This window comes from Podarcis vaucheri (genome assembly GCF_965113315.1).
Source record: "Podarcis vaucheri genome assembly, chromosome: 7".
In the NCBI taxonomy this organism is placed as follows: domain Eukaryota; kingdom Metazoa; phylum Chordata; class Lepidosauria; order Squamata; family Lacertidae; genus Podarcis; species Podarcis vaucheri.
The window spans coordinates 42,832,334-42,859,184 of record NC_138765.1 but is presented as its reverse complement, the minus strand read 5'-3'; the positions used below and the strand labels follow the sequence as shown (position 1 = coordinate 42,859,184).

The 26,851-nt window shown below is 42.3% G+C and overlaps 1 protein-coding gene across 1 annotated transcript in view; it reads left to right on the top strand.

Annotated features, from left to right (window-relative positions):
* Window positions 1-26,851, top strand: part of NECAB2 (N-terminal EF-hand calcium binding protein 2) — a 146,471-nt gene that overhangs the window by 95,730 nt on the left and 23,890 nt on the right. The window contains exon 6 of the mRNA XM_082232370.1: window positions 21,303-21,439. Within this exon, the coding sequence (XP_082088496.1) occupies window positions 21,303-21,439 (137 nt within the window). The remainder of the gene's footprint in view (window positions 1-21,302; window positions 21,440-26,851) is intronic.

Genomic DNA, 26,851 nt, shown 5'->3' with positions numbered 1-26,851 from the left:
CTGCCCTGGAGTCCAAGGCCACCCCCAGAAACATCATACATACATCACAGAAGGGGTATAGCCCAAGACCACCCCCTTAATACATCAGAGAAGGGATGGAAATCTGGGTGTGTTGTTTCTTCCTGTCTGCCAAGTTATCTGATTGGATTACCTGGGCATCTTGACCACTCTTTTGTTATGATAACTACTCAGTTTCTGAATCCAGGTCACGGGTCACAGGCTCACACCCTATTCATTTCTTAAATGTGCCCTTAAGACAGGATTCGTGAAAGAGACAATGGGAAGATTTCCCATTTCCTTTGACCTTGCAGAGAAATGTTTGAGGTCATTTTGGGAGAGAGAAAATGGTTTCAGGACTTTTCTACGAGTTTCAGACATGTGGTTTACATATTTGTATGTGTTTGCTTGCTACATTTATGAACATCTATTTTTTATATATAAGACCTTAAAATTCTTATAATAGGGGTACTCTCATTTTGACTCAAGAAAACCACCATTTTATAGTTCAAATCGGGAAAAATAAATACAGCAAATGGACAAAAGTACCAAGATTCACAAAATGTTTAGGGGTATGCATACCTCTGAGTTTCCCCCAGAAAAAAAACACTGAACCAGAAAAAAGCTTTGCTGTCTAAGGCCAATGGTCCATGTAGTCCAGCATCCTGTACTTCAGGTGGCCAACCACATGCTTATGGGAAGCCCACAATAAGGACCCGAGGGCAACAGCCCTTCCCCTCCCTATGATTCCCAACAGCTGGAATTCAGAGGTAGTCTGCCTCCATCTGTGGAGTAGAATAAAGTCATTGTGGCTAGCAGCTAATCCTCTTTTAAAGTTGGTGGCCATCCCTGCCTCCAGTGGGAGTGAGTTCCATAGCTGAACTATGTGCTGTGTAAATAGCTTTCTTTTATCTGTCTGGAACAAGCATGGGCAAACTCGGCCCTCCAGATGTTTTGGGACTACAACTCCCATCATCCCAGACCACTGGTCCTGTTAGCTAGGGATGATGGGAGTTGTAGTTCCAAAACATCTGGAGGGCTGAGTTTGCCTATGCCTGGTCTTGAATGCTGCAACATTCGGCTTCATTTGATGTCCAGAAGTTCTAGTGCTGTGAGAGGGGGATAAAAATTGCTTCTCTACCCACTTTTGGCTTGCCATGCGTAATTTTACAAACTTCTATCATGTCACTTCTTGCACGCTTTTTCTCTAAACTAAACAGTCTCGAATGATATTATAAATGGTGAATTGTGGCAGCTACATGGTTATTATCACACTAAAGGCAAGTGAGGGAAATTTTAAGATGAAGATCACGTAAAGATCTTCACATGGAAAGTTGAACAATCACCAGAAAGGAGATAAGAGTTTTGGTGTGTATAAAAGTGTAGGAAGGAAGGAAGAACTTGGTCAGCTTTATTCTTGCAAAGTGTTGTTTTCTGAGGCAAATAACCTGAACAGGATCACTAACAAGATATGGTAATGCTTTCTTTAGCATTTCTCCAATCTTAAGATTGGCATCAGTTATAAAGATGATGTAAATATATTCCTCCTCGATTTCCTATTTAAAAATGGCTTAATTGACCAACACTGCCTCTGGCATAAATATTTTAACTTGTTTTTAAGAAACTGAACAGGAAATAACTATTCAGGGCAGAATTAATCAGAGCAAACCTCATTAAATCTCCCTAGGACAGGCTGACAAATCTGTTAATAAGGCTAAGGGCTGAAACACTTTTTGATCATTGTCATCTTAATGGCCTTCTCTTTGCAAAACAAGTTAACGATATAAGGCAACAGAAATTCAGACAGATTATTATAAAAACACACATATCTGCGTATGATTCACCATGTATATTAGTATATAAATCATTGGGGCTGATTCATATAATACAGGCAATTGCTCAAAAATTGGAGTGACATTTTTGAAATGAGAAAGCCGACAGGGAGACATGTAGTTGCCATTTCCGTAACATGGTTGGTTTTGTCTTTCAGATAAAAATCAAAACTTCCTTCCTTTTTTTCTAATTTAAGAAGGAGATTATCTAAAATTCTGCGAATGGTACCTGCACAGTTTGCCAGTGTGTTGCCTTTGGATTGTTTTCAACTTCCAATCCTCATCCCACCTCTTCCTTGCAAATGAATGGAACTTAGTAAGGCAGAAGAGGGGAAAGGATTAAAATGCAGAATGGAAATTAAAGCTATAGGACAGTGAATGATGCCCCTGTGACCCCCCTCCCACCGAAGCTGTTGTTGGACTCCAGTCCCCATTACTCTTGCTCTGTCATCAAACTCCTTGCCTGTGCTCCCCACCCTTCAGTATCTGCTGCCTGAGGTAGCTGCCTCACTGTCTAATGGTAGGGGCAGCCCTGCTGGCAACTGTCTAATAGCAGCAGTGGCTGTGTCAACAACTTTGCTTTCCCATTGTGGCTGCCATTGGCCATGCTGACTGGGGCTGATGGTCGCCAGAGTCCAACATCACCTTATGGTGGGACACAGGTTCCCCACCCCAGCTATAGAAAATTGTGGAGGTGTGTTTTATTTATGTAGTTAAGAAATCAGAATGGAAGAAGGGCAGATTTTGAAGGCATTCTAGAAAACAAGAACAGCGGGTAATTCAAAACCAAAGAGCATCTCTGCTTAGAACAAAATATATGCTTGATATTTCTCTTGAAAGATGCCAGAAAACACTTTCTTTGCCACCCTTCACTGGAGGAGACTTGCTTTTCTGTTTCATTCCCTACTGTGCCTCCATCAATAGTGGCTTTCAAAAGCTGAGTCTGCCAAAGAATTTCAATTTCATATTGTTCTTAATTGCAGTTTTAAGAACTGTTTCTCCGTGCATACAAAGAGGCACACTAAGTCTGAGTTTGTATGCAAGATCTGATTTAATTTCACTTCCTTATTAGGGCATTTTGTTTTATTTTGGTGGACTTTCTAAACTGCAGATAAGAAAGGAAATCAATAGAATAATTCTTTGTAAAATGGAGGATTTCTTAACATAATAGATTTCCTTTATGATCAACACTTTTACCATCCTCCCCATTAATGGGCTGCTAATCTGCACAATTAGGCATGGAAATTATAGTCAAACCCAGCTGAAATGTAAGTGTATGATCCAAATCCAACTGAGGAGGAAAACACATTTTGTAACTCTAGGCTACATCTTTTGGAAGCAGTTAAACACAATGAGTTCTTTAGGGGACAGCTACATGTTTATTCCCAGCATATGTGCACACACACATATTTTAAAATTACATTGCATTTTCTTTTTCTAAGGCAGTATTTCTTTAGAGGGCACCTTTTAAGGTTCATCCATGTGAGAAGTGAAGTCACTGTGTGAGCCAGGGAATTCTTGGTCCTTCATACTTAAGCTATGAGTTTGCAAGGTGACAAGGTATCATCCTTCAGCCTTCTGGCATATGCTTGTATTTGGACCTCCTTGCACACTGTCCAGGCTTGCACCCAGGGGAGGTCATTTTGATGCTGCTAACACAGAGGTTTGACTTCACTCCCAGAGGTGCACTCCATTGTCTCTCGAGACAGATAAATGCCAACAACTGATTCAGTCAATCAAATTTACATGTGTGTTTGTGATGTGAAGCACATTGACCCTTCCAAAGCATGGTTGGAGAACTCACAGCTCCCAGATTTTGCTGGACTACAATTTCCAAAATCTGCTCAGCAGGGTTAATGGGAATTGGGGTCCAAGAGAAAGTAGATTAGATAAATTCACAGAAAACAGCTCTGTCAATGGCAGTATGCCTCTGAGAGTCAGAACAGCAAGTGATGACTGTAATCTCTGTGCCTTTCTCTTGTGCTTGCCAGAAGCATCTGAATTTATTTTATATATTGCATTCCAGTTATATTCCCTGCCATCTTCCACCATGAAATGTCAGGTGGTGTGTATGAGGTTCCTCGGTGGTCATCCATCCAAGCACTGACCTGACCTAGACCTGCTTAGCTTGAGCAACGGATGTGACCTCATGGGCCTTAGGAACCACAATGGGGAAGGCAGTTGCTGACAGGACCAGTCCTGCTATTAGACAGTTGCCAACAAGGCTGCTCTACCATTTGATGGTGAGGCAGCTACCTCGGGCAGCAGATGCAGAAGGGTAAGGAGCACAAGCAAGAAGTTTGATTATAAAGCTGTGTGTGCCATATGGCTTGCTTTGCATCCCCTAAACTAGCCCAGATATGTTGGATGCCAATAGCTGCCAACCTGGTTGGCTTCTGTACATGGAAGCGTAGGAAAGCATCTGTGTCCTTTTGCTCAGGCACCAAAATATCTTGGGCCATCTTGATTAGAATGACCATTGGTCTGAACCATCAGGGCTCTTCTTGTGTCCTAAATGCCCCCAGGACTTAATATGGTAGATGATAGGCATGCTTACAGAGCTCTGTATAACCCTTTGTTTTCTAAAAACCCTTCTGCAGTCTGCCCTGTCACTAGAATGTGTTATGCAAAGAGGGCAAATTTGTGTGACCTTAACATCTGAACACTTCATTTTGTTTGTTCTTCCTACCCTGCAGAACGTGAGCTGAGTTTATTTCTCACTAATTAGGTTAAAGAGCCTCCCTGCATCTTGAATAAATCAGCATTACGATCCCTGCACTCTTGTAAAAGGGATAAAATGTCTGGATGCAATGCAGCCACCTCTATATTCAAATGCCTGTGTGCCAGGGTCTCTCCAATAAGACTGTTGATTCCAGCATATGCCAGAGAACATCATTATATGAGGAAAGTGGGTGAAGTGCATGAGTTGGGGTTGTCCTTGGAATCCTTGGGGGCCTTGGGGGCACACTGAGCTCTGGACATAGCAGTTGCCTATCCCCATTCTGCTAATTTTATTGAATGAGTTAGACATCCTGAATTCCAAGGTCTCAATTTTGACTTGTTCACATGTTACACTGAACAAGCCTAAACAGATAGAAGCTGTTTCAACACATGCACAGGTGTTTGTGCAAAAGAGTGCAAATTTCTTGATTTGCACAGCTCAACTACTATGCACAAAGCTGAACAGATTGTTCACTAATTGAAAATTACATATGGGTAGCTGTACAAGTGTACAGCTCAACTAGCCAAATATTCTACAGTAGTTGTATGCAATGTGTGAACACCCTTATTAACTTCAAATTTATCCTTGCTTGCCTTTCCCCGCAAGCTGGCTTTTTGTTAGAAGTGAGCTCTTAATGAATCTCTCCTCCCCCCACCCCCACCATATGTTCTGTTCATTTGCCCATTTCCTTTTGCCAAAGATTGATCTTGCTGCTGCTCTGCAAAGATGTATCTGCCTTCTCATTATTATTATTTTTAAAAGAGGATGGGTTGGGTGCAATCATGCAGACTAAAGAGCATTGCAAAGCAAAGTACAACAGAATTCAATGCTTGAACATTTATTTATTTATTAGCATTATTAAAAGGGTAGATTTAATATCACCGCTGACTGTATATAACTAGCAGACCCAGAAACAGAGAGATGGTATTTAACACCTCAAAGATTGAGAAAGTCTGGGATGGATGGAAAACCAAAGGTAGTTTGCCCACACCATGTATTTCCAGTAGTTTACTCCTGGTTTGGAGGCACGCATGGGAACTGAGGAGGCATTTAATCATTTGTATTGAAGTTTGTCCTTTGACCTCATGCCTCCCTACTGACCTATTGGCTCCTTTGATGTCAGAACTCCAGTATTGGCAAAATGAAAGCTGTAGAATTTGCTGTGGAAGTTGGGAAGAGAAATTCAATGACAGAACTCTCTGCTGTTGGAAGAAGAGATCTGATACTTTCTAATACACCTCCCCAGCACATACAAGTTGGGATGCTTACCACAGGATTGCACAGTGCATCGTACATATCCAGGAACAGACGGCCAATTTTGTACGTGTGGTTATATGAGGGCAGATAGAACATACTTTTTTGTACTGTACAGATTTAAAAATATCAACAGTCCAGACTTAAAAATACCCACACTCCTAAGAAATGCACTACATTATCTATAATGTATAAGCAATGCATAACAAACTTGAATAAAGGAGCAAATAAAGACATTTGAGAGAGAACAGGTATTGAGGGCCTGGGGTCTGGTGCTTTTGTGGAAACTTACCAATATTTCTAGAACTAGGAAAGACAAGCGGGAAAGCAAAAGCTTTATGTGGAAAAAAAGTCCTTTAAAAACAAGATTTATGATTCGTTGGGAACACTGTAAAACAGAACGAGACAGAAAATAGGCTTACAGTGAGATTTAGAGAAAAAACTAACTCTAGAACGTGGGTATGAAATATTTTGAGGAAGATAACAAAAATGATATATGGTTATAATATCAGTTCTGTTGCATATGTGTCCATTTCATGGAAAGTATGGCTCTTTTCATATACATTTGTTCTTTGGAAGCAATATTCAGCAGGGGAACAGAAGGCCGAGAGACCCAGGGGGGATAAACATCCTTCTTTGGTGCAATGCCAGGTTTATGCTAGCAAGGCAGAAGTGAAAGCAGAGGAGTGAACTTGCAATCCTCCACCCTCTTCCACTTTCTATTTTTTAAAAAAATACATTTCCTTACCATTATTCCCAATGGGAGGGATAGCAATGACATCAGCTCCTGGGCCAGTGTGTTTTTCACATGGGTTCAGAGGAGTGTTGGTGCAGTGGAGAATTCTGAAAATGGCATGTTTTTGTGTGTGAATGAGAGGGGAAACCTTCTGAGGAGAGAATATTGTGATCTGCCAAGGAGTTTCAGAATTTTAAGTCTGCTTTATGCTTTTAGTCATTTAGCTTTTACATAATTTAATCCAGACTTTCATAAATGTATTTTATCTCATTTCCTTTCAATATTTCATTTCAATATTTGTTTTAAAAATGAACTTTTTTTTGAACCAAGTATCCAATGTTCTGGACCTTTAAATGGCTTGGTTCCTTGTTATTAAAATATATTATCTGAAATACAGTGAGTCCGGCATGAACACCCCAGGTGCTACTCTGCAGAATGATTGCCAGTTTTCTCCTTCCAGCTCTGATGACGATGTAAATTCTCTCATGTGTCACAGGTTCCCAGGATGATAAATGATAATTCTCTCATATGTTTCCCTTGGCAATTTCACCACACACATTCCTTGGCAACAAAACTGAAGGGGCAAGAGATGAGAACTTGTGAAATTCTTTCATTCATCTGCCCTCTCCCTTCCTTGTCAGTCTGTTATCATATAAGGGATGAGTGAGCAATTTCTTTTCTGCTGAGGGCAGACTTCCCTCAGGGACAATGTGTTTGGGCACCACTTCAGGTTGTTGTTGTTGTTATTTGTGTTTTTATATTGTAATTGTGAACTGCCCTGAAATCTGTGGGTATAGGGTGGTATAAATAATAATAATAATAATAATAATAATAATAATAATAATAATAATAATAGACATGGCTGGAGCCAAAAATGGATGGGGCCACCTTTCTCTATTTGATCCTGCTACACCCTTTCACTTTCTCTCTCAATTTCTACCACTCCTTTCTCTCTCCCCCTCCAGCATCTTCTCTCTCTCTCTTTCTCCCTCCCTCTCTTTCCCTCTCCCTCCCCCCCCCCCACATTCCCTTCTCATTGCCACCCACACTGAATTTGCTGGAGGGCTTCATGCAAGCCTAGTATATGTACTAAAACAGGCATAGGCAAACTCCAGCCTGCCAGATGTTTGGGACTACAATTCCCATCTTCCCTAGCTAACAGGACCAGTGGTCAGGGATGATGGGAATTGTAGTCCCAAACATCTGGAGGCCCGGAGTTTGCCTGTGCATGTACTAAAAGGTCTGTTTACTGAGTGAAGGTTCAGCACTATGGACAGGGCACTTCAAACACTGTAGAGATGAGGGGTAGTCTCTGCGACCCAGGAACTGAAACTGCTTAAAAACCTAATACTTACTGTTTATTCTCCTTGGAATCATTATATCTCACCTTCCCATCCATCAGGACACATGAGGCTGCTTAGCAGAAATACAAAACACAATGAAACAACAAAGCAGCAACAAAGCTTAAAGATCACAATTAAAAATCTGTCTCTAGAGTCAGACCAGTAGTCCTATCTCAATGTCAATAATAGGCAGTAGCTCTCTGGGTTTTTGCAACCATTTACTGGGGAGGAGGGTGAATCAAAATCTTCCCCAAACTCTATGGGAAGGGTTAGGGGAATTTGATGAATTTCTTGAGGTATGTGCACTCATCCTGACATCATGGAGTGGGTGAGGCGTGCATGTGTTGTGTTATTGCTGTTTATAGTCATTCTGTGTACACTACAGCTCCCCATCAGCTTGCGCTACTTGGAAACTGCAGAAGGATGTTTTGTCATGCCATCTTCTCATGATGTCAATGTTGTCATGTCCTCCAGCAGAAGCTGGTCCATTTAGGTAAATGGGGCTCTTACCCTACTTACTCCAGTCAGCATTGCTCTAGCTCTGCTGGCCTTACGAGACCAAGGGGCGCTATTGCCTGCCAGCTTCCTCCTCCTGTGTGTCCATTTAGCTCTAAATCTTGGTGGTGCTAATGCAAACGAACCCAGGTAACATACAATTGTGAGAGGGCGGGTTCAGACCGAGAATGAGGAAGGCAATTCTACAGTCAGGAAACAGTCAGGATGACACACATGTATAAAATGATGCGTGCTGTGGAAAAGGTGGACAGGGAGGTTTCTTCCTCTCATAATACAAGAAATCAGCACTAAAAAAGGGCTTCTTCACACAGTGCTTAGTTCAGGGATAGGGAACCTAAGGCCCGAGGGCCAGATGTGGCCCAATCGCCTTCTCAATCCATCTGATGGACGGTCCAGGAATCAGCGTGTTTTTACATGAGTAGAATGTGTCCTTTTATTTAAAATGCATCTCTGGGTTATTTGTGGGGCCTGCCTGGTGTTTTTACATGAGTAGAATGTGTGCTTTCATTTAAAATGCATCTTATTTGTGGGGCATAGGAATTCATTCATTTCCTCCCCCTCCCCCCAAAAAATATAGTCCGGCCCACCACATGGTCTGAGGGATGGTGGACCAGCCCATGGCTGAAAAAGGGTGCTGGCCCCTGGCTTAGTTGCACTGTGGAACTCGATCCCATGAGATGTTGAGAAAGCCACCAACTTGAATAGCTTAAAAAGGGAATTAGAGATGTTTGTGGAGGACAAAGCGATCAATAGCTGTTAGCCACAATAGCTATGTTCTTCCTCAACTCTTTGGGCAGTATGCCTCTGAATGCCAGCTGCTGAAAATCACAAGTGGGGAGGGTGTTGTTGCACTCTGGTTGGCCACTGTGAAAGCTGGATGCCGGACTATGTGGGCCACTGGTCTGATCAAGCAGGGCTCCTCTTATGTATTCTCTCTCTCTCTCTCTCTCTCTCTCTCTGACGCACACACACACACACACACACACACACAGCTGTATGGATGTGTATGTGCATAATGTAATATTTCGTTATTCTTTCCCATGATGGTCAGCTCCCATAAATATAATGTGAAAAATATAACAGAAAAATCAGGTGGCGATCCATATTACTTTTTCTTTAATTCCCAAAGATAACCCAGCCTCTATGAGAAAAAAGAGTCTTGAAGTATATTTCAGTGTATACACACTCTCTGTGCAGTAAATATTTGGTATTCTCTTGCTTGCTGATTCATACAAAGGATTCATTATCTCAAGTTGCACCTGATAATCATTCCCACAGTGATATGATTTGAGAGAATCATGAATTTTATTCAAATGTTTTTTTTCCTCCCTAGCAGATTGGCCTTGTTTCCAAACATTTTACCATGTGCATTCTAATGAAGAAGATTAGTTCCTGGGTTGGGGATGTGCTGTCAATTTAGAAATATGCCTGAAATTTGATTGAGGACTAACGTGAGCATTTCTCTGCTCCCTTGCACTATTTCAGTTCACTTCTGTCTGTATGTTAATACCTGCTTAAGGACTTGGGTGGCGCTGTGGGTTAAACCACAGAGCCTAGGATTCAGCAGTTTGAATCCCCATGACGGGGTGAGCTCCCGTTGCTCAGTCCCTGCTCCTGCCAACCTAGCAGTTTGAAAGCACGTCAAAGTGCAAGTAGATAAATAGGTACCACTCTGGCAGGAAGGTAAACGGCGTTTCCGTGTGCTGCTCTGGTTTGCCAGAAGCGGCTTAGTCATGCTGGCCACATGACCCGGAAGCTGTACGCCGGCTCCCTCGGCCAATAAAGCGAGATGAACGCTGCAACCCCAGAGTCGGCCATGCCTGGACCTAATGGTCAGGGATCCCTTTACCTTAACATCTACTACTTTGTGGTAATTTTTAATGAGTCAAGACCGTAAGCCTTGGGAACTGAGGGAAGAATTCACCATTTATTTATTTTTCAACTTCAAAGTTGCCCTGGAATACCCTGAAATGACATTTAAATCTCTTTGTCAATGGTGGCACCACAATCATGGAATGACTTTCGCACTGAAGTGGGCCTCATCCCAATCTTATATTCTTTTAGATGCCACAGTTAAATGTTTGGAGGTGACTCTATTACAAGGATAGGGATACTGTGACCTTCCGTGTTGCTGGTCTACAACTCTCATCATCTCAGACCATTTGCCATATTGGCCTGGGCTGATAGGAGTTGGGGTTCAAGAGCACTCTAAACTCCACCCTGGTTTTTCTCTCTGCAAACACCCCCTTTCCCTGTCCCACTCTGCTGTCATCTCACTCTGCCCTTGATTGCACAGCAGCAAGATCTGAATGCAGGTTCCTCTGATTACAAATCCCACTCACTGTCCACTGCACCAGTTCACTTGCTTGGAAATATTTCTCTTGGCTTAATTAGAGGTGGAAGAGGAATGTATTTTAAGCAGATTTATACAGCTATTTTAGTGGCTCTTTGTTCACATTAGACCGCCCCCTGCATCGAGAGTCTACTTAAGGTATGTCTGAACCTGATTTATGTCTGAGTCAGGTTTTGTGGTTTTTTTAAAGGCCCATCAAATTATATGCAAGCACCCCAGTATATTCTAAGTATAATACATATAAAAGGGGTAGCTAATGTTTAGGGAAGTGTTTAATGACTGATGTTGTAATGTATTTTTAATCTTTTGTTGGAAGCCACCCAGAGTGGCTGGGGAAACCCAGTCAGATGGGTGGGGTATAAATAAATTATTATTATTATTATTATTATTATTATTATTATTATTATTATGACAGAATTCATGTTGACTTGACAGATTGGAGAACTGGACCTAATGGTCGGAGGTCCCTTTACCTTTACCTAACATGCAAGTTGTTTATAGTTTTAGTGGAACTCAAGGGAAAACTTTGCTTCTTGTCAAGATCAAGGAGCAAAACAGGAATTAGGGGGGGAACTCATGTATGTAAACTAAGCTTTGAGATTATCTCTAGCTCCATCCCTAGTCTCAGTTGAGCATTCCTTGAATGCATGAAAACTATCTTCCTTCAAAAAACATTCAGGGCAACATTATCTCACAAATATCTTTCTTTGCATAAAGCATCTCATTGCCTTTGACAGCAGCATATTGTATCTTGCTCCTAGAAAGGTGAAAGAGTTGATTTGTTTTTCCTCTCCTAGCAACACTGCCAGATTCCTGCTTGAGTCAGTAAATATAATTCAAAACAAAGACTAGGGCTCAGAGATACAATCAGGATTGTGAAATGCATATTGTTATGCAGAGCTGAAAGCTGGAAGTTTGGTCACTGCAATGGGAAGCTTAAAATTTTTTGATGCAGATATGCAAGTCAGTTCCCAGCATACATATTAATCATTTATGTATATTATTAATAATTGCAAATATTTGAAATTCAGAAAAGTATCCAAAGGCAACTATCAGAATTACATTTCATGCCGCTGCTGCAGGGGAAAATAACATTTCAGACTCAGTTGCTTTGATTGTCACAGGACATCACATTTGAAGTGTCCTAAGTCAATGATGGGAAACCTGTGGCCACCCAGATGTTCCTAGACTACCCATCATTCTTGACCATTCCCCACAATAGCTGGGGATGATAAGAACTGGAATCCAGCAACATCTGGAGGGTCACAAAATCCCCAACCATTTTCTAAGTTGTCAGATACTCAGTACTGTCCTGACTCCCTATCTCAGACTCGGTACTTGGACTCACTTGGTGGTTAGGATTAACAACTTTATTCCAAGCTACAGCAACCAAACATAAGTCAAGCTAGAGGTTACAAAGGCAGGAAGCATGGAAGAACTTAAGGCAACAGTAGTTCCCCAGCTACCTTCCCCCATGTACATAAACACATGTATTTGAGGAGAACGTGCATATAAATGCTTACATTGGTGAAAAAAAATACAAAAGTGAATCAAATTAGGGAAGGTTGCTTGCAAAGTTTGTGTACATTGGGAAAAACTACATACAAAAATGAGTCTGTTATGGTGCCACCACATTTAAGCCCTGAATCCTACATTGTACAGAATGCTAAAAGAATGTGCAATTAATTGCCTGAATTATTTTGTATGTAGAATGTGCTCCTCAGCAAGCTTCCAGTCGTCTCCTTGCCTTTCTTTCCCTCCCTTTCTTCTCTGGCTTTGTTTTAAATAGAAAGGTGGAAGTGCAGCCTTGGCTCTTCTGAGATCTGTGTGCCTCCACAGGTTACCATGGCAACAGACCTCCGTTAATCTTTTCTGTCATAAACCCAGAGCAATTTGCATGTATGAAGCTTTGATTATTCAAATTGCCTGTGCATGTGTTCAAATAAATTATAATGAGTGATATCTCTGTCCTGTTATTATCTCTCTTAGTTTAGTTATTAAAAATAGCTAAGGATAAAAACATAAGTCTCTCCTCCGTCTTTGCACCCTGCTCCCCAACCCCCCACCCCAGTCAAACTTTTAAATAAATGTTCCCTATGACTAGTCTGAAGCCCCTGCCCTTTCCTGCTGACAGCTCCCTGGACCCTGCAGTATTGCAGTCAAAATAAATTGCCTCTCCTCCCCAATTTTGGAAGCTGGGTTGAGGGTGTTAATCTTTAATCATATTAGCTATACATGAGAAAGCTGAGGAATTATAATCAATGTAATTTAAAAAAACAAAAAAACAAGAACACAACATCTGATTTTTCTCCAAGGAGCTCAGCTCAGGGGTGGGGAACTTGTGGCCTTCCAGATTATTATTATTATTATTACTAGTAGTAGTAAGTAGTAGTAGTTTTAATATTATTAAATTTTGTTGAACTCTAACTTCCATCAGTCCCAGCCAATGGGGCCAGTGGTCAAGGATGATGAAGTTCAAACTATCTGTTTAGCACTGGATTCCTCCCCCAGCACAACACTATATTGGTTAAATTAAATGGAAAGGAACAGCACTCCTTAAATCTCCTAGTTTTACAGGGACAAGAAAGACTGTTCCTAGTTCTGCAAAAATAAATTGACAACAATGCCATTCGCATCCTCAAGTGGGGGCAAATTTGCCACACCCCAACTCCCCTGGAAAGGTGACTCAAAATGGGGGAGGAGTTGGGGAAGGGTCAGATGGGCCAACAGGCCAATCAGGGTGGGGGGGAAGGCCAGGATTTATAATTTGGTCCCGCCCCAAACACTCCTCCCTGCTCTTTGCAGTGCCCTCATGCTTTCTCCACTCATTGCTAGTTGCCTGTTTGGGAGCTGAATGGGAATTTGGGGGAGAGTCCCTGATTGGCCTTGGATCTCTTTATTTTGCCTACTCCATATTTCTAGGAGTCCTGTACTTGGAGTGCCATTTTTTTATTGGTTTGATTGGCTTTCAATCCCAGCAGGAAAGACAAGTTAAGATCTGGTGGGGTAAGTACCTGAGTCAATTTTGGGTTAAGAGCATTCTTCATTCCGCTATGTTGCCTTAACACTGGGTCCCTTTATGCTTGGCAAGAACACCAGGGTGAAGGCCAACCCAGCAATACCACAGCAGGTTCACAAAGCCAAGGTACTCATAGCAGGGAGCAAGAATGTCTTCCAATTATTTGCTGTAGGCTCACAGGTGGAGCCTGGAAATCCATCCTGGTGTGGGGAGGACCCCTGTTCCTCCCATCTTGGGGAACTTCCCTGTCCTTTCAGCTAAGTACATTTATTTGGTTGTTTTCAGATCCTATATGTTGCTATATTTGAACAAATATAACATTTTCTACAGTTGTGGTTTCTGGAGACTTCTTTAAGGGTTTGCTGTGAGCCCACAGATTCTTAAACAGGTAAACAAAAATTATAGCAGAGCTGGGAGGAGGGTCTTTTCAGTGCCTGCTCCCAGACTTTAAAACGCCCTCCCTAGAGAAATTAGACAGGCTCCCTCCTTGTTGTACTTCCACGGACTGGTGATGACCTTCTTTTTCCAACATGCTTTGGGGAATTGACTGCTTTTAATGAAAGGGTTGGTGCTGTTTTTATTGTACTTATTTGTATGGTTTTAATATATTTCTGTGTCTATATTTATATGTAGTTTTAATTCTATTGATGTTTAATTGTTTTTTAATGATTGGGTTATTATTGTTATCTGTAAGCCACCTTGAGTCTCTGCCAGGGAAAACGGTAAGGTATAAATATATTACAATAATAATATTTTTTTTAATCCACACTCTGTGGCTTATTACCTGCCCCTCTGAAATGATGTTTCCAGATCACTGAGGGCTGCTGTGCCTTTGAATTGATACTAGCCTATATAACTAAGTTGACAAATAAAACATGTTAGATACAGTAAATGCTTTTGCTGTAGCAGAATAGCAGAAGGGCAGGTTTTTTTACCTGCTTAGTTATACGGGCTAGGATTAATTCAAAAGCACAGATAGATCCAGAGGGACATCAAATTAATAGCGACAATGTGTGAATTCAGAAAGCTTCCATTTAATTGCTGAAGAATTTGTAGGTCTTCAGTCACCTCCATTTTCTTTTGCTTATTTCATCTTTCTTGTATGAGTGTGCAAGTCTTCTGCAAGGAGGCATCCAGAACACATCAGAAAAGCCTTTCCTGTCTAAGTGAATCTTGGAGATCTAAGGAACACTTTTCCTTTCAATTTATTCTGACATAGATGACATATATAAAAATCCAGTTGCGTTTGTGCAGCAAGAGCGAATTCAATTATCTAAGTAGTGGCACATTTGTGGTTTGATACTGTATTTGTATTAAAGTGTAGGATGCTGTGGGGTTGATTCACTTCCAAGGGACAAGAATTCTGGAAGTGGCAGGAGACTAAAAGCATGTGGCACCATCCACAGGTCTTCATGCACAGATCAAGGTGAAATGGTTGCGACAAACCAACCAGAATTTAGGGCTCTACCAAACTGACAGGGACTAGTTTGCAATCAGCATTATTTATTTGTTTGTTTTTGTGTGAGGGAGTTGAATCACAGGTATTTTGTACCCAGAAAGTCCTGTTTTCACGTCTGAGGCACATTCTGGGAAAATTCAAAATGGTGGCCACCACAAAAATAGTTGCCTCCTATGTTACCCCCTAGGAGAGAGGTCATTACGGTAGGTTATACTGGAAAATGTACACACTTTTACAAAATAGGCTTGAGAAAGAATGAGGCGGAGGAGGAGAGACAGTATTGTCATAGTATATTGTCTACACTGAGGTCTCATCAACACTTCCATTTGTCCCATGATTTCTAGGCATGGATTTGACAGGTTTTTGTTTTGTGCCGCCACTTTCCTTGGCAAAACCCACAGTTTACTGCTGAATTGGAACAAACCTTGACTGGGTTTTCTGTGGATTAACCTTTGTTGTGATACAGCGGAAAGCAGCAAGTTTTCCCAGAGAAAGCGGGGGGACAAAAGAGATACCTCTCAAATCTGTGCTTAGAAATCATGGGGCAAACAGTCGTGTGGGCAAGCACTGACTGGCAGTGGATGTCAGGTGAGCTACTTTCCCAGCCTTTACTGCAGATTGAACCTGGGATATTTTGTGTGCAAAGCCTGTGCCCTATCGCTGAACGATGGCCCTTCATCTCTTTCATGGCTGAGTAGGGAATGCAATCGAAGTCTCCCTCACTTACTCAGTCATTCATTTATTAGTTTACTATATATATTTATTTTGCTTTTCATTGTTTCCCAAAGCTGTTCACATCATTAAAAAAAATGAGTGGAGTGGAGGGTTTTGCCATTGGGCATACAAAAAACAACAAGACTCACAAGGGAAAGGAGTGTGGAGGGGAAAGCAGAGGAGTGGGGTCAGTTCTTCAAGGATAGAGAACTGTGGTGAGCTAAAAGAGGGTCTTTATACACAAGTTCAGGCAGGTGATTCATTCCTATGGTGCTTTTGCTTCAAAAGCAATTGGTGAGTCTTGTTTCCCTGGTCATTCGGTAGCTATCCAACCCACTCTGGCTCTGATCCACTCGGCTCTGATTGGTTTCTTGCAGTCACCTGCGGGTTGAGCCCCAGCCAAGCCCTGATCAAATATATGGACATTTAATGATGTGATTTACACCAGGCTGGGTGACAGTGGGTAGATGAAACACAGTGACTCAATGGGATTTGTTCCACTGTGGTGAAGGCAAGGCAGCTTCTGTATCTCAATGCACAAAGGAGAAAGCATTGCTAATTTGCAATAAACATGGTCTCTACGTTTTCCACTTCAAAAGAACTGCTCAGATTCATCAGATATGTTGTCCTAAATCTGGAATGGTGAGCTTGCTGAAAAGCCCGAGGGGGGGGGGGAGGGCGTGTTGTAAAAATGTCTGCTAATAATGAACTATTTGCTGCAGCTGGCAGGGAGGACAATGTGTCTATATCACACTCCAGCCATCCACTGAGCAGGATGTTAATATTTAATTTGGACTAAAATCCTGCTCGGTGAATCTGTTAGAGAGTTTCTCTCCCTCATCCAAACTCCCTGTTTGCACTGAAGCTGAAGGTGCATTGCAAACATTCTGTTCATTTTGTAACAATAGCTGGACCAAATGTTTGCATGTGGGAAGGGATTGTTAGTTTCAGTTTCCCTCGGTGTCTAGATTTTTCAGTTTTAAAGTGAATTCTGTAGCAATTTGAAAAAATGATAATAATAAACTAAATCATGAAAATTCGCCAGTGTTTTAGTGCAAAGCTCCCAAAAGACTTCCGGTTAACTTGGCAACAGGTCAGGCAGCTTGCCCTAGAGCTCTGCAGATAACACAATTTTAATTGAGTATTAATGAGTTTTCTTTTAATATCTTCCAATCTACACTCTTTATATGCAGTTTTGATCTACAGAAATATTTTTACAAGCGTTTTCCCCAACATAAAGCATTTTTGTATTTTTTTTAATGTATGCATTTTAATGCACACTTCCTCCTAAATATCTGCATTTTTGTACATATTTTTGGTCATGCAACTGCATTACAAAATCTGCAAGAGTGTGAATTTTGAAGGATAGCTATGTTTTGGTTCCTGGATTGATTCAATAAGTACGAATTAGGTAGTTGCTTATTAAAATGCGAACAAAATCCAATTCCCCTGCCCCATCTGTAACTGAGGTCGCATAAAAATATGTATAAACAGGAGTTGGATAGCTCCTCTCAGCAATCCACACAGTAAGCAAAGCCAGCTGCCTCCCTCTGGCCATCTCAATGCCTTTACCGCAGTCCACACACACTTGCTTTCAAGTCCCCTCCTGATTCAGATGCAATTTCTAGTTCCACTAAGCTACCTGCTGCTTAAAAAAAATAAAAATAAAATAAAAAGCAAAAAGCAAACCGATCCTCGTATGTTTCTGTGCTCAAAATTTTTTCATTGCATGACATTATTTTAAAACAAAATTTCCCCTAAATGGAATTATCATCATCATTCCTCCTCAGTATTATTTGATACATTCCAAACACATAACAAATCAAATACAACAAAAAGCATATTAAAGTATATTTTAGAATCATAGAATTGTAGAGTTGGAAGGAGGTCAGGCCAACCCCCTGCAAGGCAGGAATCTCAACTAAAGCATCCATGACAAGTATTAATTGCCAGAATTGACAATCTCTGTCTCCTGTTTCCTAGTCTCCACTTTCCCTAGTTTGGTAACTACAAAGTTCAACTTTTTTATGTATATGACTTTGTGGATCTGTTTATATGTTTGACTCGGCCTCTAAGCGAGCAGATATTATGAGTAATGCTCAGCGTTTGTTATATTTAGAGGAGATTAATTGAAATCAGTGGGTCTAATCAAGTATGAAGAACACTGGGAATAGCCCTGTGATAAAATAATGGCATTTTACAAACTAGGCCTCTATAGATATTACAATAATGCAAATATTGTGATTCATTATGAGATTAAATAAAGCCAACTCTGGGCATGTAACAAATTCACTCAGCAGTACAGTATTCAATAAATGGATTCCAACTTGCTTAAAAAAATATCAGAGCTGGCACATTCCAGGTGGCATTTAGCAATGGGCAGAGGGCAGTGGTTTCACTTTTGAACAGTAGCCAAGCTTGGCTGCCATCCATGGTGGCTGGCTATCATCTTAATTTGCTCAGGTCAAACATTCACCAGACCTAAACTGCTTAGCTTCCGTAGGGTTGCAGCTTTATGCAACCTTAGACCCTACCCTTTTCTGCTATGGACCATAACATCTCAGGGAAAAGTATTATTATTTTGCACCTGTGCAGAAACTTTTCTTACTGCACATACATCAAGTAGCAAACCACAAAGAAGCAAAGAACCGGAAGGTTGACAGTGACTTCCTGACAGAGAGTGAAAACGCAAAGGGAAGCAGAAGCCTGACACAACATTGATCGATCAAACAATGTTGCTGGAGGTAGCCAAGTCTTGAGAACTTCTCAAGAGACAGCAGCCTCCCCCTTTGATGATCTTGGCTTCGCCAAGCAGAATGGGCAGCATGTAAATATAATCAGACATGCACACGGAAAAATCAGTCAGAGAAACGGATCCTCAGGGAAAGCAAGGAGACAGATCTCTTGGCAGGAAGAGAAGAGGAGCTGGGCTTTCATTTCAGGCTCAGTGCTACACAGATCATGCACACCTGGTTCCTGCCCTAGAGGCCAGAGAACAAGGGAGTCTTGTGATGCCTCCTGGAATCTAGCATTGCCTTGTAGAAAGGACCAGTTAACTGCCATGTAGTGGATTAAGGATGTTATGGGTCTGTCAAGTTTGTTTTCTCTGCTTCTCAGTTTTTTAACCTTAAATTCAGTTATCCACATTTCCAAATCAATCTGTGATTTCCCCCCCCCCTTTTTAATTTTTTTTCATGAAGCTTCATGAGCATTTTAGTGCAAATTTCTCCTAGTCAACACATCTTTGTATGCAGTTTTGACTAATATACAGTTTTGCAAGCCATTTGAACTGACACAAAGCATTTTTTGGATGTTACATTTATGAACTAAGGCATTGTTATGCACATTGCCCCCATAACATTTGCACGCTTGTATGCCTCAGTTGGAGAACGGCATTGCGAAATCTGAAGGAGTCCAAATTTTGAAGGACAACCATCTTTTAGTTTGCATGTTGATTCAAGAAATGTAGATTAAATTAAAGTACAAACAAAATTGACTTCCTCTGCATCCCAGTAAGATGAAACAGAATATAATAGGGATGAGTACGAAGTTCAAGTTCTAAGGAATTAACCTTGAAACAGTGTCTTTGTGTATTTTGTGAAACTTACAGAGGATATTGTCCATGATGTTGCTCAGTGTCCACTTTATAAAGATCCCTTTATTTGTTGTGTTTTGTTGCGAGAAGAATGTTGTTACACCTTGCATGCTTCTTGCTGTTCAGTACTGTTACTTTGCATTTTTCTTTATTTGTGTTGGCAACCAGGAAATTAAGAGCTGCATTTGTGGCTCAAATCTGAACGTCCTTTCTGCTTTTTTTGTTTTGTTGCAGCTTTTAGCTAAACAAAATGACATACAGTGGTGCCCCGCAAGACGAATGCCTCGCAAGATGAAAAACTCGCTAGACGAAAGGGTTTTCCGTTTTTGCATTGCTTCGCTAGACAAATTTCCCTATGGGCTTGCTTCGCAAGACGAAAATGTCTTGCGCTTTTTTTTTAAAGCCGCTTGAAGAGGCGCAGTTGCGATGGACCGTGCTTCGCAAGACGAAAAACATCGCAAGATGAAAAGACTTGCGGAACGAATTCTTTTCGTCTTGCGAGGCACCACTGTATTACCTGCCTACCTCCTCCTCTGGCCCGTCACGTTGTTCTGCCATTCCAATGATCCTTTTGCTCTGGGCTTGGCCACTGTGCGCTAATGGCCCCTAAGTGCTGGGCAATGCTAAGGCCCACTTGTCTGGGAGGGAGCTGAAGTGGCTTTAGATTTTGACCCAAGGAGGGACAGAAACAGCACTGCAGTGGGAAACACATGGGGTGCAGGGAAGCGCCACAGTCCCTCTATTCAGAAGTAAGTTCCATTGAGTTCACTGGAGCGCTTACTACTAGGCAAGTCTATATAGCAGGGGTGGGGGAACCTTTCTTCAGCATTCCCTGGCCACATGCCAGTGGTAGGTGGGGGCCAGAGGCAGAAGTGGGTGGAGCAACAAATTTTACCTTTGTGCAGCGTGAATCAGACCTGTATATAGACACAAACACCTTCCATGCGAGAGGCATCAAGAACACATCCCAACTAGGCAAAGGCACTTGTGGGGACAAGCAGCAGGATTGGTTTTGAGCAGGACCAGATAAAGGAACCCTGGGCCAGAGGTCTCCCCACCCCTGGCATATAGCTTTACAGCCTGAGATTACTTATTATTGAAGCCAAAGCAAGGATGAATGTTGGAGCTGGCTGGCAAGATGCAATCTTGGAGAGCTGGAGGCATGTCCATTTGTTTCAGTGGGGACTTATGGATGCAAACTGCCGCTGTTTCTGCTGGTCTCCCTCATCTGCTTTGCTTGTACTACTACCGTCTCTAGAGCAGCTTTCCCCAACCTGGTGCCCCCTAGCTGTTTTGGGATTGCATCTCCCATTAGCCCCAGGCAACATTGCCAATGGTCAGGGATGATGGGAGCTGTAGCCCAAATCTTCTGGAATATACCAGATGGGAAAGGTCATTGCAGAGTGACTTTGTCATCTTGATAGCAAGAACTAAATATGATGGAGGTATAAACAGCAAAAGCATCCCACATGGACACACATGTATCCTAAAAGCTGGAGGAAGTTACATAAAGATGGTGCATCTTCACCATAGTAATATCACATGATTGTTTGGACAGAATGCAACACATAGCAATGTGGGATATTTTTCACTTTGATAGGAGTCATACTTAATATTTTTTTCCTTCTAAGGCTGCAGATTTCCACATTTACCTTTCTTAAAAGAAAACAACAGTTCATGGAGGAAATGTTCTTTGGGTGATGTTGTTCATTCAGGCAGCTTGGGAGTTTCCCAACAAGTTCTATCTTCTTCTTCCTCCCAGGTGTATGAAAGAGGAACCAATGTGGACCAGTTTGTGACCCGTTTCCTGCTGAAGGAGACAGCCAATCAGATTCAGTCCTTGCTCAGCTCGGTGGAAAGTGCCGTTGATGCTATTGATGAGCAAACCAGTCAGATAAGGTCAGGTCTTTTCATTTGTCCTATATTGAAATTAACCTGTTCAGCAGCCTGACTACTGTTTTCTGTCTACTGTTGTGCTCTGGAAGCTTCACAAGAGGATTGTTTTTGGTGCCCTCTTAAGACAAACATTCTACATGCTGTCTCTAGCAACGTAATACCTTAACCCCTGGGGCCAGTTCCATGTCTGAGGCCATCTGGCCAGGCTCAACTTTGTGGGTGGAGCGGTGGTGGGTTCACCTGGTGGCAATGGCAACAGCAGATAGTAGCACTCTCATCAGTGCTAAGCAGCCAAAGGCTGCCATTTTAAGTTCCCACACTGCCCTAAGCTGATTGGATATTGTGGGTATTGTGGGAAATTAATATGGCAGCTCTCAGATCCTCAACCACTTGATTCTGGGAAATATTTTAAAGGGAACCTTGGGACAGGCATAATTGGTGGGTCCTTTGAGCCCTGGTGCCTTAACTCTTCCACTCCTTGTGAGGAATTGTTCCTATTGGAGGGATGGCACTGGAGAAGCCAGAGGATTTCCCTCCCAGAGTTGTGCTGTCTTGTCAACAGAAGTTTCAGATAATGGGGGAAGTTGCAGATCAGGGCAGGAACAGGAAAACCCCATGGCTTCTATTCCCCCCCCCCGCCCCCTTGAGACTTTGCAAAATGCTAGAAGCAGCAGGGAAAGCACCAAAATAAAAGGGTTACCATGAATCACAGCCTGGATTCAGCAAGAAGGAGTTAAAATGTCACCCAGCTCTACAGAGCTTGTTGACCAGAACCCAAAAATGGTTGCCATGGAAATGGGGGAAATCAGAAACTCATATCAAGAGACCTCCGCACCCACCACCCGGTGTTCTAAATTAAAGAAAATAAACAGAAGGCTACAAAGTTCCAGCAGGCAGCTTGTCGGGGAAGATCTTTCCATTCGTTGGGACCTTGTGGGAGAAGATTTCCTCAAGATCCTAAACAGCAGCCCCATATTGAACTTTCCCCATTTTGTATTTCTCTATAAATTCTAGTTGTTGTTTTTGCATATATGCATATGAGTTGCAGCATGCAAATTAGTGGCTCTGTGTGAACTGACCTGACATGTGAATTGACATAGGTTGCATACACAATATACAGTATTTGAAGCATGTGGCTTTCCCCAATGAATCCTGACTGGTTATGGTACAAGACAGACCAATGAGAACAACTGAAAGTCTCTAATCTGTGAGTGTCTCCCTAGTACATTTTGCCTTTAGATATTTAGGAGTCCAAGTGACCCAAAAATCCAAATGAGACCTTTACTGCTAATTATTTCCATGTTTGCACAAATGTAATACACTGGAATTGCTTGACTCTGCCTTGACAGAAATGATGGTTTTACCACCGAAGTTCATCTACCTTGTGCTATTCTCCCAACTGAAATTCCTGTCCAACATTCTAAATGGAAACTTTCATTTTAAAAGAAAAATGCCCACGTACTGCTAAGATTCTCAGATATATTAAAAAAACAACAACAATGGAAGGAGCATGGGGTATTCCCTTTTGGAAACTATATTATGAGGCTTACCAGCTCAGGCACTTACTATCCTATATTAATGACTCAAGTGACAAGCTCTGGAAACGAATAGAGCGTTCGTAATTACAACAGTCTAATCCACACTGCATTTCATTTATTGAAAAAGAAGCAAATAAAAGTCTGCAGATGCAATGCAACATATTGAAAATGATTCTGAAGATTTGGAAATGCAGAAAGCAAGCCTGAATGCTCACCATCTCTCTGTTAATTCCAATACACAAATACCCTACATTCTATTTAAAAATCAGAGTAAGTGTGAGTGAATGAAAAGAAAAAAAAATATGGATAAATTTTGTGACTATTACATAAATTCTAAACCAATTTCCAGGGATACACAGAGGAACCACCTTCAAAAACAAAACACAGACTTGGTTGATGTGGTATCAGGTCAACTTCCACAAAGTGCTAGGGAACTTACACAAGTTAAAAATTTATGTGCTGAGCTACAGTTCCCAGGATTGGGGGGGGGGGGGAGATGCCTGCTAAGGTGGCATCAGAGTGCTTTGAATACATGGTGTGGCTCTGATTTCCTGGCTCTGAAAATACGTCTTACAGGTGTGCCTTACATATCTACTTAGCACTATTAAGTTCAGTTGAGGTTTACTGCCTGGTTAGAGGGTAGAGGACTGCAGCATTAAAATATATTTCCCTCTCCTTTCCCAGCCACAGGGGGAAATGATTTCTGTGGACACTGAGAGCAGGGGACGATTAATCGGGGGGGGGGGGAATGCATATGGCAAAGGGGTTAAGCACCAGCTCAGCTCTGCTGCTTCTCTGGTTAAATTTACTATCTCCAGCAGTTTCATTTCAGTTGCAAAACTCTAGACTTGTTTGGCCTTGAGGATCAGATTGGGAGAGGATCTCCAGGAAACAAGAATACTTTCCCACTCTGACTTCACTGCTATCATCAGGGTTGGAACACCAAGTTCTGCTATGATGACACCGCTTTTTTAATAACCAGAAAACTTAAAGAGAAGTACCTGTTATGGGTGGGGGGGTGTTCCATTAGGTTAACTTTTAAAATGACAGATGTGAATGTAAGAAAGAACCTGTGAAGAACCCTGCTCGATCAGACCAATGGCCAATCTAGTCTAGCACCCTTTTTTCACAACCACCAATCAGATGCCCCTGGGAAGTCTACAAGATGGTGATGAATGAAAGGCCCCTGCCCTCCCATTATTCCCCAGTTACTCGTATTCAGATGCCTACTGCCTCTGACCCTGGAGGTAAGTAGACAGCCATCCTGGCCACTGACTATTGATAGCCTTATCCTCCATGTGTTTGCCTGATCGTTCAGCCCAGACACTGAGATCCAGCACCGAGGGTCTTCTGGCGGTTCCCTCCTTTCAAGAAATGAGGCTACAGGGAACGAGACAGAGGGCCTTCTTGGTAGTAGCACCCCCTGTGGAACACCCTCCCTTCAGATGTGAAGGAAATAAGCAGCTGTCCTATCTTTAAAAGACATCTGAAGGCAGCCCTGTTTAGGGAAGTTTTTAATATTTAATGCTGTATTGTTTTTAACACATGATTGGGAGCCACCCAGAGTGGCTGCAGAAACTCAGCCAGATGGGCGGGGTATAAATAATAAATTATTATTATTATATTATTATTATATTTGAAAGTCTTCTAAGTTCATGGTCATCGCATTTTGTGGAAGGCAATTCCAGGGTAAAAGGCTGTAGTTCAGTGGCAGCGAATCTGCTTGAAATGTAGACTCTCCCAAGATTCATTGCCATGCAGCTCCAGGTAGGACTGGAAATGTCCCTTGCCTGAAACCCTGGAGAGCCACTGCCAGTTAGTGTAGACCAGGGTTTCCCAAACTTGGGTCTCCAGCTGTTTTTGGACTACAGTCCCCATAATCCCTGACTACTGCTGCTGCTAGTAGGGATGATGGGAGTTGTAGTCCAAAAACAGCTGGAGACCCAAGTTTGGGAAACCCTGGTATGGACAATTCTGAGCCACATGGACCCAGTGGTCAAAATAAGGCAACTTCCTGTGTTTCTATGTGTCATGTGAGAGGATGCAGCAAAGAGAGGCAGTCTCTAAGCTCTTAGCTCTGAGTAGCAAAAAGCCGTGCTCATGTTCATGTCTTTCAGTCACCAGCTTGACTTCCTGCTTCCTCTTCTTCCTCTGCAAGATGCTGGAGTCAGGAGTGTTTCTGGAGCTTCTCCTCCTTTTCTGTTCTCACTCTGCTTCTGCCGCTTTTGATTTATTTTGCATCAGTCTCTGGTATATTCAGCAGCCTCAACAGCCAATGTATATTCATGAGAATTACTTAACAGAGCAGAATGGATCTCCCTGCATTGCAGGTGGATGTGATGCATCAACTCTCAGTATGGCCATCACTTTGGTGCTGCAGTTTCATTTTTAGCAAGTGTGCTATTATCAAGTCTACCCCCCACCCCCGAAAAAATGGGGCAGGGTGTCTGCCTACAAAGCTTGGACAAGCAATATCCAAGCAAGCTATGTTTTTCTGCCTGTGTGTATTTGGCAGTGTTTTGGGGACAGGGGAGACACAGAATTCAGGGAGAGGCAGTGCACTGCCCAAGGCTCCAGTATTTGGTGAGGAGGACAATCTGCAGTTACCTCCAGACTGTCAGCATTTGCGGGGAGGGATTCAAGTGCAAGAAGGGAATTTTAGGCTTGCCCAATTAAAGTGCTCTGTTGCTGTGGGTACAACAAATCTGCTTTTCTTTTCTTTTAAAAAACCTGACTTTTGTGGTTAAAAAAGTGACAGGTAAGTGCACTGAAAACCATAGGACAAATGAATGATTAATAGGGAGGTGTAAAAACACTGCTCAAGTAAATCAGGATGAATGGAAGATTGACATACAACTTTCCCGCAAACTAATCAGAGCAACTTCTCCGTAAAGACTGGGCATAGTCTGACCTTCACATAAGTTTTGTACAAGCAAACCACGATGAATGTTGAATTAAAAGGTGATCTAAAGGAGATGTGGGAGTGAATGAGTCAGGTAACAAGAAAAACAACCCTGTGGTACCTGCTAAGTGACTGCTGTGCTGGATCATGATGAAGCCATGTAGCAGCCAAACTACACGACGCAGACAAGGCAGAGGTGTCCCACTTTTCCAAAATGTTGTGGCCCTTTCCCTAAAGAAAAAAGTCCTTTACACCCATCAGATTGGTCTGCCAGGCCAGTGGAATAAATAGGAACTGTGTATATGGATCCAGGTTAAGGGTCACCAACATGATGCTGTTGAAACCAGTTGCATGAGCCCTGACCAGCATGGACAGTGGTGAAGGAGGATGAGTTTGGAGGGCACCACGTTGGCGATACCTGATGCAAGTGCTCATTTTGAATTGGGTTTGAGGCTAAATATAGATGCAAAGCGGCCTGGTATGCTGCATTTTGGGACCTGTGTTGATTCTTTCTAGACAGTCACACCTGTGCTTGTGGCCTCCATGTTGTATTTCATGCTGAATAGCATTGCCCTTGCTGAAGGATTCAGAGAAGTAGCTTAAAACTGCTTCACTAGGACATGGCCTAGATGGAGGCTGGACGGTGGATTCTATTGACACCTGACCTCCAGCTGCTGCTCTCGGGTTAAGTGATCAAAGGGAGGTTTAGAATTCACATCAATTACTTCTATTTTATGGTTCAGGCAGCCTTACCCCCCCCCACCCCAGACCTCAATGCAGCCCTCCACGCCTCTGTGTCAGGCTCTCAGAACTCTCTCCAGTCACACCCCATCTCCCCAGGCCTACTCTGCACTCTCCTGTGAGTCTTTTGACTGGGCTGAAATCTGTCCTTGGAACTCTGAAAAGGCTTCCTGCTTGCCTGGGTGGAGGACAGAGAAGAGTGGGGTGGGGTGAGGGGTATATAGAAGCAAGCCT